Here is a 16,251-nt window from a genome sequence, read left to right as displayed (position 1 = left end):
CCATGCACGTACAGTGGTCAGACACCCATTAAGAGTATGCATGCACAGGAATATGTATCCAGTGTAGAATGTAGACATACACATTTATGTACACGCACGCACTCACACACATGCATACTGTACATACACACACACAGACACGCACACACGCAGACACACACACACACACACACACACACACACACACACACACACACACACACACACACACACGGACACACGCACACAGACACGCACACACGCAGACACGCACACACGCAGACACACACACACAGACACGCACACACGCAGACACACACACACAGACACGCACACACGCAGACACACACACACACACACACACACACACACACACACACACACACACACACACACACACACACACACGGACACACACACACAGACACGCACACACACGCAGACACACAGTCGTTTAGAGATCAGTCATTTAAGCTAAAGAGTAAATACATGCTTATCACACTGACACTGTCACCCAAATCCCACAGACAAATGGTTCATTTTTAGCACTTCTCCACATTAACAAGCACGTTCTTTGTGGCCTGCTGACTAATTGCAAAAAGCTAATCCTGTGTGTCAATGATACGCCATTTTGAGCCAGGATGGATGACTGATGAGAATGGAGATGTGCCAAATCAACAGAGGATCCACGAAATGTCTACCCCATTTTGGGTCAAGACCAACATTAAGACCTGTCACTGCGTGAAGACAGCTGTGTTTATGACAGATTGTGTCCATGTGCAAGGTAAACTGTGTTTCCCTTACCTGACACGCTGCGGTCCTTGGGATCCCTCTGCAGTTTGACTCTGGTGTGAGGAAAGGGGTAGTAAACACCCTTCCCCTGAGAGACACATACAGGAAACTACATAAGTGTTTTGTAGGCTATTACACCTCAACAGATAGCTGCAGTTACTGATACAAATGCATGCTTGAAAATGTCTCCACAATTATGTAGTCATGGATATATATGTAATTAGTTTGGGTTATTTATGCAAGAAAGAATAAACAGTAAAGCATTGTTTTAAAAGTCTGTGTGCATATGGGCATTTCTCAACTTTATGACTTTGTGCCGTGTGTGGGTTGGTGCTTGGGTGTCACCTGTCTCCTGTCCGGCCCTTGTCCGTTCTCTGGTCGTCCCTCGCGGGGTTTGTCAAACCAGTCCGTTTCCTCTCGCCGTAGGTGGTAGGCTTCAGAGACAAATAGGCCATGATCATTAACCCTGTCAATCAGTCCCTTCTAACCTATCAGTGGGGACAAGCTTTCTGATTGGTTGGAAGAGGATTGCATGCTGGAGAGGGGACGGGCAGTTGAAACAGGAAGGAAGAGAAAGAGGCCTCCAAGAAAGGTACAAATTTAGGGAATTTCAAGATATAAATGACAAGCAGCTAAATGATAATACTATTCTGATGAAATATTTAACGCCAGGGATAACTTTAACTTATCTTATGGTAGATGTCATTTATTGCCATTAATGTTTGGCATGTTTTTCACAATAACATGCCAACCTGACCAATGCTCTTTTTAGTTAATATGGCACAGTATAGGGTTAGTCCGTTTTCTTTCCATAGTTTATAACAACTGGCACCAGTTACTGTACAGTATGTAACCATGGTAACAATCTGACGTTTAGACTGGTGTAGCTCACTTTTAGAGTGCTGGTAAATGTGAAAATAAATGTACGGTCCTGTATCTTTCGATCAGCATTGATAAACTGCAGGTTTGAATTTCCGATTGGTGTAAAGAAACCTCCATGACTCATCAATAAGGAACAAACGGTACACAGACGCCAGCTAACATCTACCAACATTGAGTCATATTGGAAATACATGTTGACGTCTGGAATGGTTAAGATGTTGGCTTATGGATGATTGACAGGTAGGGGGCAGGGCGGGGCAGGATAATAGAACACCCTAGAACTAATACTATACCGTTTGGGATATTCTCATGTGATTGCCGGGGATCATCTCTGTTCAGTGCCAGCATGGAGTCACTTAGGGCTGTAACCAAGGGAAATTGATAAACATGGATTCTGCGCTATATGACATCATGTAGGTCAAAGGGTCAAGTTCTACACACTTATTATGGGATAGGGATATTGGATCTAGGGGGTTTATTTCCTGTCATGACAAGACCTATTGGCACAGCGGTATATTTTTTTGTTCATTTGCATATGAAATCAATTAAACAGTGTTATGAAGGGAATTGATTTAAAGTAGACATGGTTGTCAGCAGAATAGAGATGGAGACATAACAGAGAGAGAAAAGAGAAAACTGTAATGCCTATATTTTGTTAGAGCATGCGTAAAAAACCCGAATAAAGAGTGACATCACAGAATCAGGAAGAGCTTTGTTCATGCTACAATAAACATTATATTCCCCATGCAAACGTGTACAACAAAGGTATGACACCCATGCACGTATTCAGACAAACACATGCAAATTAAATGTATTTATTATAGATTAACAGAACATGCATTAACATAACATGCATTGGAAAACCCTTAGAGATGGACATGCAAGAAAGTGAGAAAGAATTCTAGAAAAGAGAGAAAGGATCCTTCCCATATCATCTCGAAATTGTCAAGTGTATTTCATCCAAATAAGAAATACTGCACTGATGCAATGATAATACTGTATGTACCTAACTACCACAACAAAATACATTTAAACCTTCCAATAGATCTGTAATAGGCCTGTCATAGTCTAAATATATCATGTATCATGTAACATAACGTGCAGTGTTCACACAGATACACATTCCTATGAATGTCCTCACCTGAACTACTGAATTTGAAATAAACATCAAATATCTGAAGAACAAAGTAATAAACACATTCCATAACATTTTCTAGCCAGAGGCACTTTTTCAATTGATCACTTCAGAGAAAGCAAGGCTCTTTTCCCATTTCCCTGCACAATCTGACCTGAGCTTTCAAGTAGAGGGATTATTCTACTCCCAACACCTGGGCATTAGATAAACAAGCAAGTTGTGAAATACTACGGAAGTCCTCTAGGACTTAAAGTACAAAACCATATTTTCAAGTATGTCAGTTATAGAGCAGAAATGACAACATTTAGCAAACAAAACTGCTGATCAGTTTCAGAGACAGAATGATTTTGGAGGAAGGATACCTTCTGCATATCTATAAGTGATATAATATTTTAGAGTAACATTCATAGAGATTAAATAGAAAATATATATAAAGATTCCAACGAAGACACAATCGCATGCATTTAGAGATCAGAAGAGACCCAAATGAGGGATTAAACACCAAAGGACATCAACATAGACACATACAAAATACAGTAATTACATTCAGTAAAGTCAACTTGTCCCTTGTATTGAGACTAATACATCAAATCAAAGGAAGAGGGAATGAATACATTCAGAAAAGACAATAGATGAAGAAACCAGTAAAGACACAGATAAGACATAAAGAAAGTCAAAGGTCATGGGTGGTGCAGGTGGGTGGTTCATTGGGTGGCATATTGGATAGTATATTGAGTCAGTTTGAAATTGAAAGAAAACAGTTCTGAATTGATGCCATTGTTGTTTACCTTCGCCGTCCGACATGGTGCCCTGGAGGTCGTCCATCAAGACGTAGCCTCGACCCCTCGTTGGCTCTTCCCTCAGGTGCTGCTGCTGCTGGGAGTCCTGCAGGGAGAGGCACGAACCAAACTGGTCCCGTGAGTCGGCCGAGATGGGCGGCAGGGGCCCCGCTGACGCCCGCGCCATGCCCATAGGCTGGCCCACAGGACTCAACGGGCTCTCCTCCTCAGAGTTCTGCGCCAAGATGGGGATGCGCCCCCGGCCGCCCTGCACGATGGGCAGGCTGGTGGGCTTGGCACGCCCTGATGGCATCTGGTAGCTGTCTGAGGCCGCCTCGCCGTCCCCCTTGAGCCTCAAAGAGGAACTGGATGGGTCCCGTTTGAGTGAGAGATCCAGGCCATAGACGGAGTTGGGCCTAGAAGAGGGCCGTGACCGGCTGCCACTGGGGTAGGAAGTCGAGTCCAAGGCCAGGCTCTGGCCGAAGTTGAGCGAGCCAGCCAGGTTGGCACCCAACGTGGAGCCCAGGTACTTCTGCTGCTCTGCAATGTTCTTGCGTAGTCCAAAGGTGATCTCGTCCTGAAGGAGCCGGCTGGATCTGGGAGAGGCGCTAACGTTACTGGACCCTAAATAGCTGGTATAGTCTGTCTCCAGACTCCTGCCGTCTTGCATCGAGGAGTACTTGGAGACTTTGGGGTCGGTCAGCGGGGCTTTGTGCTTCTGGTACAGCATGGATGCCGGGAGCTGCTTGGCTGCCTGCTTCTCTAGGGTCAGCCGGCTGATGCTGTATTTCTCCGTCTTGGGGTAGTGTCTTTGGGAGTAACTCTGGGAGGAGGAGACACCCGAGCTGGGGGTGCCGTAGTAGTTGTGGGAGAGACCCGTCAGCGGGTCCAGGCTCTCTGTTCCCCCTGTGCTCCTCCGGAACTCCTGTTTCAGCTGCTGCTTGAGGAGCTTCAGCTCGTAGGGGTCGTCCATGGAGTCTTCATCGTCTGGGGTCTTTCCATACCCGGAGTGGAGCCTGGAGCTGGAGCCCAGGTAGTCGGTGGAGGTCAAGTCGGCTGCACTTCTTCGCAACAGCCTTTCTGCCTTAGCCAGCTCCTTCTCGGCCTGGGCGTAGCTGGATGAAGCCAGACTCGTGGAGCTCTTGGCCAGCTCTGCCGCATCTTCTAGGAGGACGTAGCTTCGTGGAGTGTGGTGGTGGTGCTCCACGTCTCCATAGAAGGAGTCGGCCGACACGTTGGACATGGGGCTGCCAGCCATACTGCCCCCCACCTCCAGGGCCCGGAGGTCCAAGTGGTTACCGTACTTGTCGTACCTGACCCCTCCCATGTAGGCAGAGGACACGGGGTCGGGCTGTCGGCTGATGATTTCGTACTTTGACGACGCGTCCAACTCTTGGATCAGGGCCGCCTGCCTGGCTGCCTTCTGCTGGAGAAGGAGCATCTGGTGGTAGCTCTGCTGCTGGGAGCTAGACAGGGATGGGACTGAGGAATAGATGGACTGAGACTGGTAGGACTGGGGAGATTGGTAGAGTGACTGCTGCTGGTACAGCGTCTGGCTCAGTGGGTACTGGTACTGGGAGTACGTGCCGTACTGGGCCTCGTGTGTGGTCTGTGGTGGCACAAAATCATCCAGCTCTGACTGGGGTGCCGTCCTGGGGCGCTCCAGCCCGTGACTTCCCATCTCATCATCTTCTCCACTGCCACGGCCGCTCCGTGTCTCCCGGATGTTGCTGACCTCGCTGTCTGACATGTAGTCACGATCCTCGGCCACGCTCTGCAGGTAGGCCCGCTCCCTCTTCTCCCTCTCCTTGAGGAGGGCGTCTTTCCTGCGGTTGATGCCCATCTCCAGGTAGCGTAGCTTGGCGTCGATCTCCTTCTCTTCTTCGTCCAGCTCCGCCTGCTTGTGGCGGAGCTTGGACGACTCACGCTCCACCATGTCCAGCTCTCGGTCGATATCCTGCAGGATCTTGGCCCTCGCCATGTTGGTGTTGCGGCACATGCGACGGCGGGCCGAACCAGTGCTGTAGGCCGTCTGGCCAGCGGCTGTTGCCTCCTCCTCCGAGGGCGGGTTGGGCAGGGTCCTCTTCACCTTCTTGCCGGTGCCAGTTGGGGTGCTGCCCGACGAGCTTTTGCCCTGCCGGAGAAAACCAAAACAAACAAATAGTTATTAAAATGAGAATAAATTGCTTCTTTAATTATTTATACTCAAACGTCACATTGTGATTTCACACTGAATGGGTACAGCATCTGAATGATGACTTTCTCCAAACCTTTACTACATGTACTAAATTAACCGGAAAGAAGTGTTAAATCTTTCATGATTTCAATTATCTGATTAAATGAATGGATGACTAAAATAGAAGAGGATCTCTATCCCGGTGTCTCTGTGTCCTGATTACAATCAGGCACGGACAAGAATCTGGTGTGCTCAGAGTGAGGGAAAGCTTATTGAGAAACACAGCATATTGACTGCTGGTGAGTTTCACAGGATGATACTGTATGTGCTCCTGGCCATAAATGTTACTCACTACCTTAAGAGCAGCCTCAAAATATGTAATTTATTCACATTAAACGCCTATGGATCTGTGGCATATCATTACTTTCCTTCAAGCTCAGCTGTTTGTCCACCCCTTGTATGTACAGTATGAGGAGCTCAGTGGTGTATCACTCAGGCAGAAAACTGATTTATATACCCCGGGAGAGGGCCAGAGGTAAAATGAGAGGCTTGATTAAGTATGTATAATGCTTGGCTGGTATACCATACAGTGCCTTCGGAAAGTTTTCAGACCTTTTAACTTTTTCCACATTTTGTTATGTTACAGCCTTATTCTGAAATGGATTAAATAAATAAAATCCTCAGCAATCTACACAATATAGATATAAAACATATATACAGTACCAGGCAAACGTTTGGACACACCTATTCATTCAAGGGTTTTTCTTTATTTTTACTATTTTTTACATTGTAGAATAATAGTGGAGACATCAAAACTATGAAATAACACATATGGACTCATGTAGTAAATCAAAAAGTGTTAAACAAATCTAAATATATATTATATTTGAGATTCTTCAAAATAGCCACCTTTTGCCTTGATGACAGCTTCCTAGAGCTGGTAGCCCGGCCAAACTGAGTAATCGGGGGAGAAGGGAGATGACCAAGAACCCGATGGTCACTCTGAAAGAGCTCTAGAGTCCCTCTGTGGAGATAGGAGAACCTTCCAGAAGGTCAACCATCTCTGCAGCACTCCACCAATCAGGCCTTTATGGTAGAGTGGCCAGACGGAAGCAACCCCTCAGTAAAAGGCACATGGCAGTTTGCCAAAAGACACCTAAAGACTCTCAGATCGTGAGAAAAAATATTTTCTGATCTGATAAAACCAAGATTGAATGCCAAGGGTCACGTCTAGAGGAATCCTGGCACCATCCCTTCGGTAAAACATGGTGGTGGTAGCATCATGTTGTGGGGATGTTTTTCAGCGGCAGGGACTGGGAGACTAGTCAAGATTGAGGCAAAGATGAACAGAGAAAAGTACAGAGAGATCCTTGATGAAAACCTGCTCCTGAGCACTCAGGACCTCAGACTGGGGCATAGGTTCACCTTCCAATAGGACATCGCCCCTAAGCACACAGCCAATACAACGCAGGAGTGGCTTTGGGACAAGTCTCTGAATGCCCTTGAGTGGCCCAGCCAGAGCCCAGACCTGAACCCGATTGAACATCTCTGGAGAGACCTGAAAATAGCTGTGCAGCGACACTCCCCATCCAACCTGACAGAGTTTGAGAGGATCTGCAGAGAAGAATGGGATTAACTACCCAAATGCAGGTGTGTCAAGCTTGTAGCGTCATATCCAAGAGGACTTGAGGCTGTAATCGCTGCCAAAGGTGCTTCAACAAAGTATTGAGTAAATGGTCTGAATACTTACGGAAATGTGATATTTCCGTTTTTTATTGTAATACATTTTTATTATAAAAAACTGTTTTTGCTTTGTCGTTATGGGGTATTGTGTGTGGATTGATGGGGGATATATTTAAAAAAAATCAATTTTAGAATAAGGCTGTTACGTAACAAAATTTGGAAAAAGTCAAGGGGTCTGAATACTTTCCAAAGGCACTGTCTCTGGATACCGCCCAACTCTAGTATTTATAACCTACTGTAACTAATGTAAGTATATATCTTAACTTAATCATCTTTCAGTACATTTTGACTATGTCTGCAACCGGTCCCATGGAAACAAGTTGAATGAAAAAAAAATGATATGCTTTAATACAACTAGTAGATACTAAAGGAATAGCTGTAACCTTTGGACCAAGTCATTTGCAGTACCTCAAATATACCCTGATCTAGTTAGTCTGGTTGGAAAGAAAGAATGTGGGATATCTACCAAGGATGCTACCAGTCCCAAATCACATTGAAGAGGCACTGTGCAATGACTCAATGTATGAAATATGAAAAATGGAAACTCTTCTAGAAAATTGCCTCCAGTCTTGCGGGCTTTGCCTTCAAACTAAAATGCCAATATAAATATATCAGCTTTAGTGCAGCAATGCCTTTGAAAGGGCATTCTATGAGAGGCTCATATGAATTTAGACAGCAAGCTCGCCAAATGAATAGCAAGCTGGGGGCTACATTAGATGTGTATGAGAGAAACGGAACTGCAATAAGACATCATTTTCAGGGCAATAGTGGAGTAGTGTTATGACAAGAAGTGCAACCTGGAAATACATCCAAATCTGGTTTCAAAACAGAACAGAAATTCATCCAAATCTGGTTTCAAAACAGAACAGAAATGCAACCAAATCTGGTTTCAAAACAGAACATTATCCTGGATTATGCTCTACTTTGTTTGTCCAATGTCACAGTATATCATACTTCGAAAAACTCTAACTCTAGTTGTCTTAATATAAAATGACAAAATAAACCCAATTATCTATAAATAATAATATGCAAGAGTTAGCGCCCTTTTGTACCGTTTCTCCCTGGGGTGAGAAAACTGACCTTTATACAAAGCCTGCGTGCCTAAGGGAGAGACTCTATGCCCATTTGAATAGAACACATCACAATTGCAAACAATGATTAAACCAGAACTCACGGAGGAACCTTCGCCATACTGGAAACTGGATGATGCCCTCTCCTCTCCAGTTGGACTCATGGGCTTGGGGTTGGACATGGATCTCTGCATGGCCTTAGGTCCCTTGGGGCTGCCGGTTGGAGAGACTTTGGTCGGATCAGTACTCCCTCTTATTCTCTGTGGGCTTGTATCACCCAGTGATTTCTCATAGGACACAAACTCAAGGGATTTGCTTGGGGATATGCAGGGGGATATGGGGGAGTAGAGAACATTGGGGGATTTGGGCGGGGCCTGAAGTGAGGAGGGGTCAGCTCTGAGGTGGCCAGACTGTTCTATCTCCAAGGGCGTGGGCCGTCTCTTGTCTTCCCAATGTGGACTTTCCGAGTCGGAGAGCTCCATCCTGGTGTCCATTCTTACATTCCCTGCAGAGTCCGTCTGTATGGAGATCTCAGAGTGAGCCTGAATGGATATATCGGAAGTCTGTCCGCCTCTGTCCCCCCTTGACGTGCGGGGCCTGCTACGTCTGGCCCGAGCAGGCTCCCACTCCTCCTGGTCCTCATCGTCCGTCTGCACGCAGCTGTCTACGCTCTTCTTGGCCGTGCTTCTCTTCTTCCTCCCTGCCGTGTAGGCTTTATCAACAACACTGTCCTCGTCGTCCGTCTGACACCCACTATCCATGATTTTCCGGGCTAGCTCGGTGCCATCCGGCCCCAGGACGACTGCCTCCTGCTGGCCATGCCCCAGCAACACCTCCCCCGGGTACATCTTCCGGAACTTCTGCTCCTCCAGCTGTGCTCGGAGCTGCTCCTGGAGCCTCTGGATCTGCTCTAGCTGCTGCTGCTGCTGGGCATAGGTTTCCTTTTGCATCATGAGGTGGGCCTGGCGCTCATCCTCCTGCTGGCACAGGATGGCCTGCTTCATGGACTGCAGCTCCTCCAGCTCCTTCTGCACCAGCATCTGTTCCTGCTCACGGAAGCGCTGGATCTCCTGACGCTCCCACTCCAGTTCTTCAGCCAACCGCTGCTGTTTGAACTTCTCCATCTCCAGAATCTCACGCTGCATCTGGTACTGGCCCTCCCCTGGCACACAGGGCGAGGACAGGGCCTCCAGCGAGGCGGCGATAGCCTCCAGGGACGCGTCCGTGTACGAGTCCAGCCTTTCCAGGGCCAGGGTGACTGTTTTGGTGCTGAGGGCCACGGAGGTGGATATGCCATCTTTAGCAAGCTCCAGGTTGAGGGGGACATCCTCTTGATCGTCTGCAGAGGTGGTGGAGATGAAGCTGTGGGACCGAGTCATGGGCTGGTTCTGGAGAGTGGACAGGGATGGCATGGTGTCGCTGGTGTGCATGCCCGCCGACAGGGAGTTGTAAGTGGTACTGAATATGGACCCAGGTTGTGTGGTGATGGCGTAGGTGGATGGGATTGGTACTGAGACTGAAGAGTACACCACCCCATTGGAGGATCTCAGGACACTGCTCGTGCCAAAGTGTGTCCCAACAGCTCCTTTGACTCTAGCTTGGGAATATGGGGGGATTATCATTCCTGAATATAACCCTGAGCCTTTGGTGGAGAAGTCCAGAGCTACACCTGTTGGGGAAAATAAATCTATTGAGTCCACAACAACAGGTAGCCTTAGTGGTGAAACATCAGACAGAAAGCCATGCTCCATCGAAAGCAATGCTCCATCGAAAGCCATGCTCCATCCAAATAAATAAAAAAGCAACAACAAAAATGGAAAAACCTCCAGTCTTGCTAGATCATGGATGATGTGGAGCCAAATCAAACAGCATGCAAGCACATGCATCGATGTACCAAAAAAAAAAGATCATAAAGGTAGAACGAAAAAATAAGGTAAAACAAAATGTCCATGCAAACAAGAAGTGAACGAAACAACAAAATGCACTAAAATGCCACAGGATCAGCCATGAATAAGCAGAGGCATCTCAAAGTGACATTTCAGCGAGAGGTCGGCGATGTCACTGCACAAACCTGCATCAGATGTCTTGGAGGATGTCAGGTCTACTGCACCCTCTGTGGTGCCATGGAAATTGTAACTGTTCTTGCTCTTATAGAGGAAAAGCCCAGCCTCAGCCAGATTGGTGTCGGACATGGAGGGTTTGATGCCACCGAAGCCCCTCATGTTGTAGGGTGAGCGGTCGTATTGGTAGTGGTCGTCTCGGTAACCGAAGCGGTCTTCGGGCAATGGAGTAGTGGGCTGCTGGGTGGTGCAGCTACCTGTAAATGGCAGCTTGTAGACAACATCACAGCAGACAGCTCTTCTCCCAGCCGTCAGGTCCACGGGTTTCCCATCCTCCTCTGTGATCACAGCCGTGACCACTTCCGCGGAGGAAGCGTCGACCGAAACCACGGTGTTGAAGGGTTTGGCTGTGCTAAGGTCCACCGCACCTGCTACTGTCGGCATCCCGACGCTCAGACCATTAGCCACACACCCTGGGGCAGGGGTAGGGGCGATAGTGACAGGTGGCTGGAATGACCCTAAGCCTGTGCCGGGTCCTAGAGAAAGGTTAATCGGGATCTCAGCATTGTTGCTGGTTGTGGGCTGTGCATCTATGGGCCGATAGATAATCTGACAAACAGGCTCGAAGGCTTTGTTTGTGGTTGTAAGCTGAAGGGGCAGAGAAGGGACTTGGGATATGTTGGTATTTTCGTAACTTTGTATGGTGGCAGCACATGTAACTATGGTGATGCTGTCAGTCACTATGGAAACACTGGTCGACTCAGTGCTGAGATTTACCACTGGGGACTGCACTGCGCTTGTCTGACGACCGCTGATGTCTGTGGCCAAGGACTGGCGTCTAACATCTGAAGAAGACAGATCCACCACTTTCATGGCCGATTCTGAATTCACCTTCATGGTACGAAGGTCTACTACCTCCCCTGGCTGGTAGCCCTGGAGACTCTGTGTCTGTTGTGGTTTAGGTTTCTCCAGTGAGATTGGAACACCGTTCGCTCTTGGGGCCGGAGGTGGAGGCGGTGACCTTTCGTGTCGGACAGACACCATGGTTCTTTGAACTTCTGTCGTCACAAACTGAGTGACCTGCCCTAACCTGACCTCTGGGGGTGGAGCGGATGCTGAAATAGCCTCAATGACATGACAGGAACTTGACACAACTTTCTCTGGCCCACATATCTCTTGACTTTCCATGGACTCAGTGATGCGAGTGAATGCCAGGGGCATCCTATTTGTGTGTGGTGGAGGTGGCTGTGGTTGTTTCTGGGGTTGAGGTTGTGGTTGATACTGTGTTTGAGTTTGAGGTGGAGGTTGGGCATGTCTTGAAGGAGATGCTGGACCAGGACTGGATGGGGCCTGGGTGGTGATCCCTTCCACTGGAGAGTTGGGCTGGGATGGCAGAGTTATAACCACATAAGTTTCGTGTCGATTGCCGTATCGCGGAGAAGTGGGGGATGGGTGACCCGAGGAGTGACCCGAGGAATGACCTGAGAAGTGACCTGGCCTGCTTTCAGCTGAGGGGCTCAGATTCAGGGCTATATCAGCATGGCCTGTGTGGAGGGCAGTGGGTCTTGGATATTGGATGTGGGCAGGAGAGCCAGGCTGAGAGACAGGTTTTGGAGCAAGGGGTGGTTTGACGTTTTCCCCTGGCCTGTGGCTGTACCCCATTCCAGCAGGGATGGCTGGCTTTGGAGGAACCGGTGGGGGGACATGAGGCTGTCTTACCGGCGACCCTTGGGCTGTTGTCATGGCAACATGTTCTGACCTGATTATAGCCTGAGATGGAAGCGGAACAGGGGGTTTCCTGGGGTAAACCGATGGCTTTGGCATGGTGGGAGGGGGCAGTGGAGGGGGTTCAGGAATGTCTGCTTTTTCCTGAGACAGAGCCCTGTGCAGGATGGCTGGTTTCGGGGGCACTGGTGGGGTGGTCGACACTACACTGGGGACAGTGGGGGTGTACTGAGGGACGGTGGGTAAGGGCGATACACTGGCAACAGCAGGGGCTGCGGACTTCATACTAGACAAGTCCATGACATCCTGTTGGGTTATGTCCAGAGGCTGGTCAGCCTGGGAAGTTTCAAATTGGGTCTGTGGTTGGTCTGAAGTTGTTGATGGGGGGACCTTGCAAGCAACTGATTTGGACTCAGTTTCTGCAGCAGCTGTTAAGGGTGCCTGATCAGCTTTAGGAATGTCTGATGAAGTCTTTGGCTTATCTTGACTTTTGTTCTCAGTGGCCTCTTCATCGGCGTCCTCCTCCCCTGAGGAGCACTGTGTAACCCTCAGGTCTGGTATGGGACGCAGAGCCCTTCTGGATTCAGTACCTTCGAACTCACCACCAGAGGCCGCCCCAGATATATCAGGACCCTGCTGTGTCGGGCTAGTCCCAGGAGTCAGAACTTTCTTCATGAGTTCCTCATACGTAGCCTCAGCATCGAGCAGTGGTTTCCCATCCTTGCCTATAGTAACTGTAACACTCGTGGATCTGGTTAGCTCAGTGGGTTGCAATACAATCTCTGGTATGGGTCTATCTGACACGGACTGTGCTTTTTTCAGTTCCTGCTCCAGCTGCATGAATTCTTTCTTCTTCTCCATCATGTCTTCGTAAACCTCATCTGGAGATCTCAGTATTTTGGGCTGAGCTGGCACTGAGATTTTCTCAGGCTCCTGCTGCTGGACTTTCTTTCCATTTCCATCAACAAGAGACTCATAGGCATAATCTTCTATCAGCATCCCACCATAGAGGGACTCTTTCCCCGGAGGGGTGTCCACCTTTTCCTTTGTGGGTGTTTTAGCCTTTAGCATGATATCTTCGTAGGCTTCGTCTGCAGTTTTCAGGGCTCGTTTTTCAGGGCTTTTATTAGCACCTTGATCAGCTGTTGGAGAGTAGAGAGAAACAGATGTAGGAAGTTGGTATACTTTCTGTACTGCTGCAATCTTTGCAGCATTGATCTCAACTCCCTCTGGTTCTGACTCGATGCTGGGAGAGAAATCGGATAAGGATGATCGCCTGAACTGCTCCATCTCTGCCTCTTGCCTCAGCTCTTCTGTTGGGGAGGCATCTTCAATGGGAGAGAGGTTGCTGGGCGGTGTTTTGGGACGCTCCCGCCTCCTCTGAGCTCGGATCTCCTCTTTGTCCTTCTTCGACTTCTTCCCAGAGCCTTTCTGCTTCTCCTGTTCTCTTAACAGCTCCTCCTCCTCTCGTAACTCCTCTTCCTCAGAAGAGTCTTCGATGGTGGGTAGACCTTGGCCTTGTTGTCTATGCTTCGCTTTCCTGTGCTGTTTCCCCTCGCCACTGTGCATGCGGCTGGGACTACTGCTGTCACTGTCCTCATCCAAAGAGGATAGGGATGTAGGCGATGTCCCAGGGGTGAAGCTGGATGCGTGCAGGCTGGAGGACCCATCGCCCCTGGAGCGATCATCAGGGGAGTTGGTGAGGCTTTCCATCTCAAGCTCTCCATCATCTGATATGCGCACAGGGGTGGTAGTCGTGTTGAGCTCGATTGTTCTGAATTGGCGTACTGCCACAACTCTATCGGCCGAAGGCTGTTCCCCTTCCTGAGAGTCTGAGACTTTGGGTTTTGATCCCTCTTTCCATGCCTTGTCAGGTTTATCCAGTGAGATTTGCCGCTCATCTTCGTCCTCAGGGCTGATGGTGTTCTTTTTGAGGAGCCGCCTGCCTTTTGCCATTGCGCTTCTCTCCTTCCCCTCCCCTTTCTCCTGCTCCATTCGTTTCCTCTCATGATCGCGGATCTTTCGCCGGATGAGGTTTTCTTCGTCTGACGGCGAAGCATCCTCGTTCTCACTCATCTCCATGATCTGTTTACGAATGAAGTCTTCGTCATCCCCTGACACGGGACTATCTTTCCCTAAGCTCTCACTGCTGTCCTCCAACGAGTCACCCCTGATGTCTGTCGGCACCAGCAGCTTTTTCTTTGCTGAGGCGTCCTTCTTCTCTGAGAGTTCTGGGTCATCCTCTGTGCTGGGAGATTCAGGTGAGAGGGGTAGCACCTCAAGTTTGCGTCTGGTCTTGAGTGAGTCGGTCAGTTTGTCTGAATTATCCTTTGGTTGTGTAGCCTGGGCCTCTAGTATGGGAAGGACAGTGCTCTCCAGCTTGGCAAGGTCTGAGGGGCTGGTGGGACTGCTATCCTTGGCGATGGTGTTTTTTTCTCCAGGGTCTTTCAGCGTTGCCTGTAAATTAAATAATAAAACACAATTGATGTATAATAAATATGTAGATGCCAATCATCCATAATTGATCATAAACATAACATATTATTTTGAACATTTAAAATGGATATTTGAAGATGTATAAAGGGAAGATAACTTTTTTTGTCTGTAGATTATTTTGCATAACTAAAAGGTCTGTAGAAACATTTGTGAAAAGATCCCTTCTGACTTGAATCATCTAATTCTCAGCCACTACTGTTGCTACATACTACAGTCACCTCTCCAACTGCATCCAGTTCAGCCTCTCTTATCTTCTCTTCATTCAGGGGTTTGTCTTCGTCCTGTTCACCAACTACAGGGACTAGGGTGTCAGGTTCTACTACAGGGTCTGGGGCAATAGACTCATTTTCAGATACAGTTTCAGATATTTTAGTCTGCTCTGGTATTGTTTTGTCTTCTACGCTGCCCTGTCTGTCACTCACAGCTTTCACCTCTGATACTGAAACATTTTCTTGCTTTTCACTAACTACAGGTGGTGACACAACCACTTTCTCTTTCTCTGGCTGAATGCTCTCAGACACAGAGTCTGTCTTTGGAGTTTGCTTGGATTCATCTTTGGATAATTCTTTCTCTTGCACTGCTTTCTCATGACACACAGTAGGAGTTGGCTCCCTACTCTCAGCTATAGACACCTCTTGTTTATTTTCAGCTATGCTTGCAGCTTCTTTTCCTTCCTGTGTGGGTTTCTCCTCAGAAATGTTCTCAGGGGCTTGTGGCTCACTAGCAGCAGATGATAGTGACGCTGCCTCTATAGCTTGTTCTAAGTGCTCTGCTTTGACCTTTTCTTCCTCTTTAGCTTCAGAAGCTGGAGGAGTAGACTCATCCTGGGATTTTTCAGCCTTATTATCTGCTGTTGGCTCTGGTTCAACCTTTGTATCCACAGATGTCAGATTTTCGTCTTTCTGACCTACACGTTCTGCTCCAGCCTCCGTTTCAGTTTCATTTGTGTTTTTTTCTACTACTGGTGCTGGAGCTTCTACAGCCTCCTGAGGTGGGATCTGATCAACTTTAGCTGATTGTGGTTCAGGTTCTGGGAGCTGTTCAGGGACAAAAGGGGATGGTGAAACTGACTCTTCGGCTTTGACTTCTGGGCTTGGTTCAACCACTGTTTCTCTCTCAGGGCTAACGTTTTCTGGTTCAGCAGCAGGAGGTGCAGGAGAAGCCTCTGGTACTTTCTTTACTACTGCCTCACTTTCTATAGGCTTCTCCTCTACTTGGGCTGGCGGTATTGGCTCTGCCTCCTCTACAGGCTTTGCCTCAACTTGGGCTGGCGGAATTGGCTCTGTCTCCTTCTCTACAGGCTTCTCCTCAACTTGGGCTGCCTGAATTGGCTCTGCCTCCTTCTCTACAGGCTTCTCCTCAACTTGGGCTGGCTGAATTGGCTCTGCCTCCTTCTCTACAGGCTTCTCCTCAA

General features: G+C 48.2%; 1 protein-coding gene across 2 annotated transcripts in view; it reads right to left on the bottom strand.

Moving 5' to 3' along the window:
* Positions 1–16,251, bottom strand: part of LOC110516649 (protein piccolo) — a 65,641-nt gene that overhangs the window by 24,274 nt on the left and 25,116 nt on the right. Inside the window, exons 5-11 of one of the 2 annotated variants that reach the window (XM_090213650.1) lie at positions 15,056–16,069; positions 10,628–14,798; positions 8,661–10,225; positions 3,577–5,701; positions 1,947–2,015; positions 1,117–1,205; positions 784–859 (exon numbers count right to left, since the gene is read on the bottom strand). In XM_090213650.1, the coding sequence (XP_090069776.1) occupies positions 784–859; positions 1,117–1,205; positions 1,947–2,015; positions 3,577–5,701; positions 8,661–10,225; positions 10,628–14,798; positions 15,056–16,069 (9,109 nt within the window). The remainder of the gene's footprint in view (positions 1–783; positions 860–1,116; positions 1,206–1,946; positions 2,016–3,576; positions 5,702–8,660; positions 10,226–10,627; positions 14,799–15,055; positions 16,070–16,251) is intronic. The other variant, XM_090213651.1, reaches the window with a different exon arrangement.

The sequence above is a fragment of the Oncorhynchus mykiss genome, chromosome 21 (genome assembly GCF_057628025.1).
Source record: "Oncorhynchus mykiss isolate SJ-2025 chromosome 21, ASM5762802v1, whole genome shotgun sequence".
Classification (NCBI taxonomy): Eukaryota; Metazoa; Chordata; class Actinopteri; order Salmoniformes; family Salmonidae; genus Oncorhynchus; species Oncorhynchus mykiss.
This window is presented reverse-complemented; position numbering and strand designations above follow the sequence as displayed.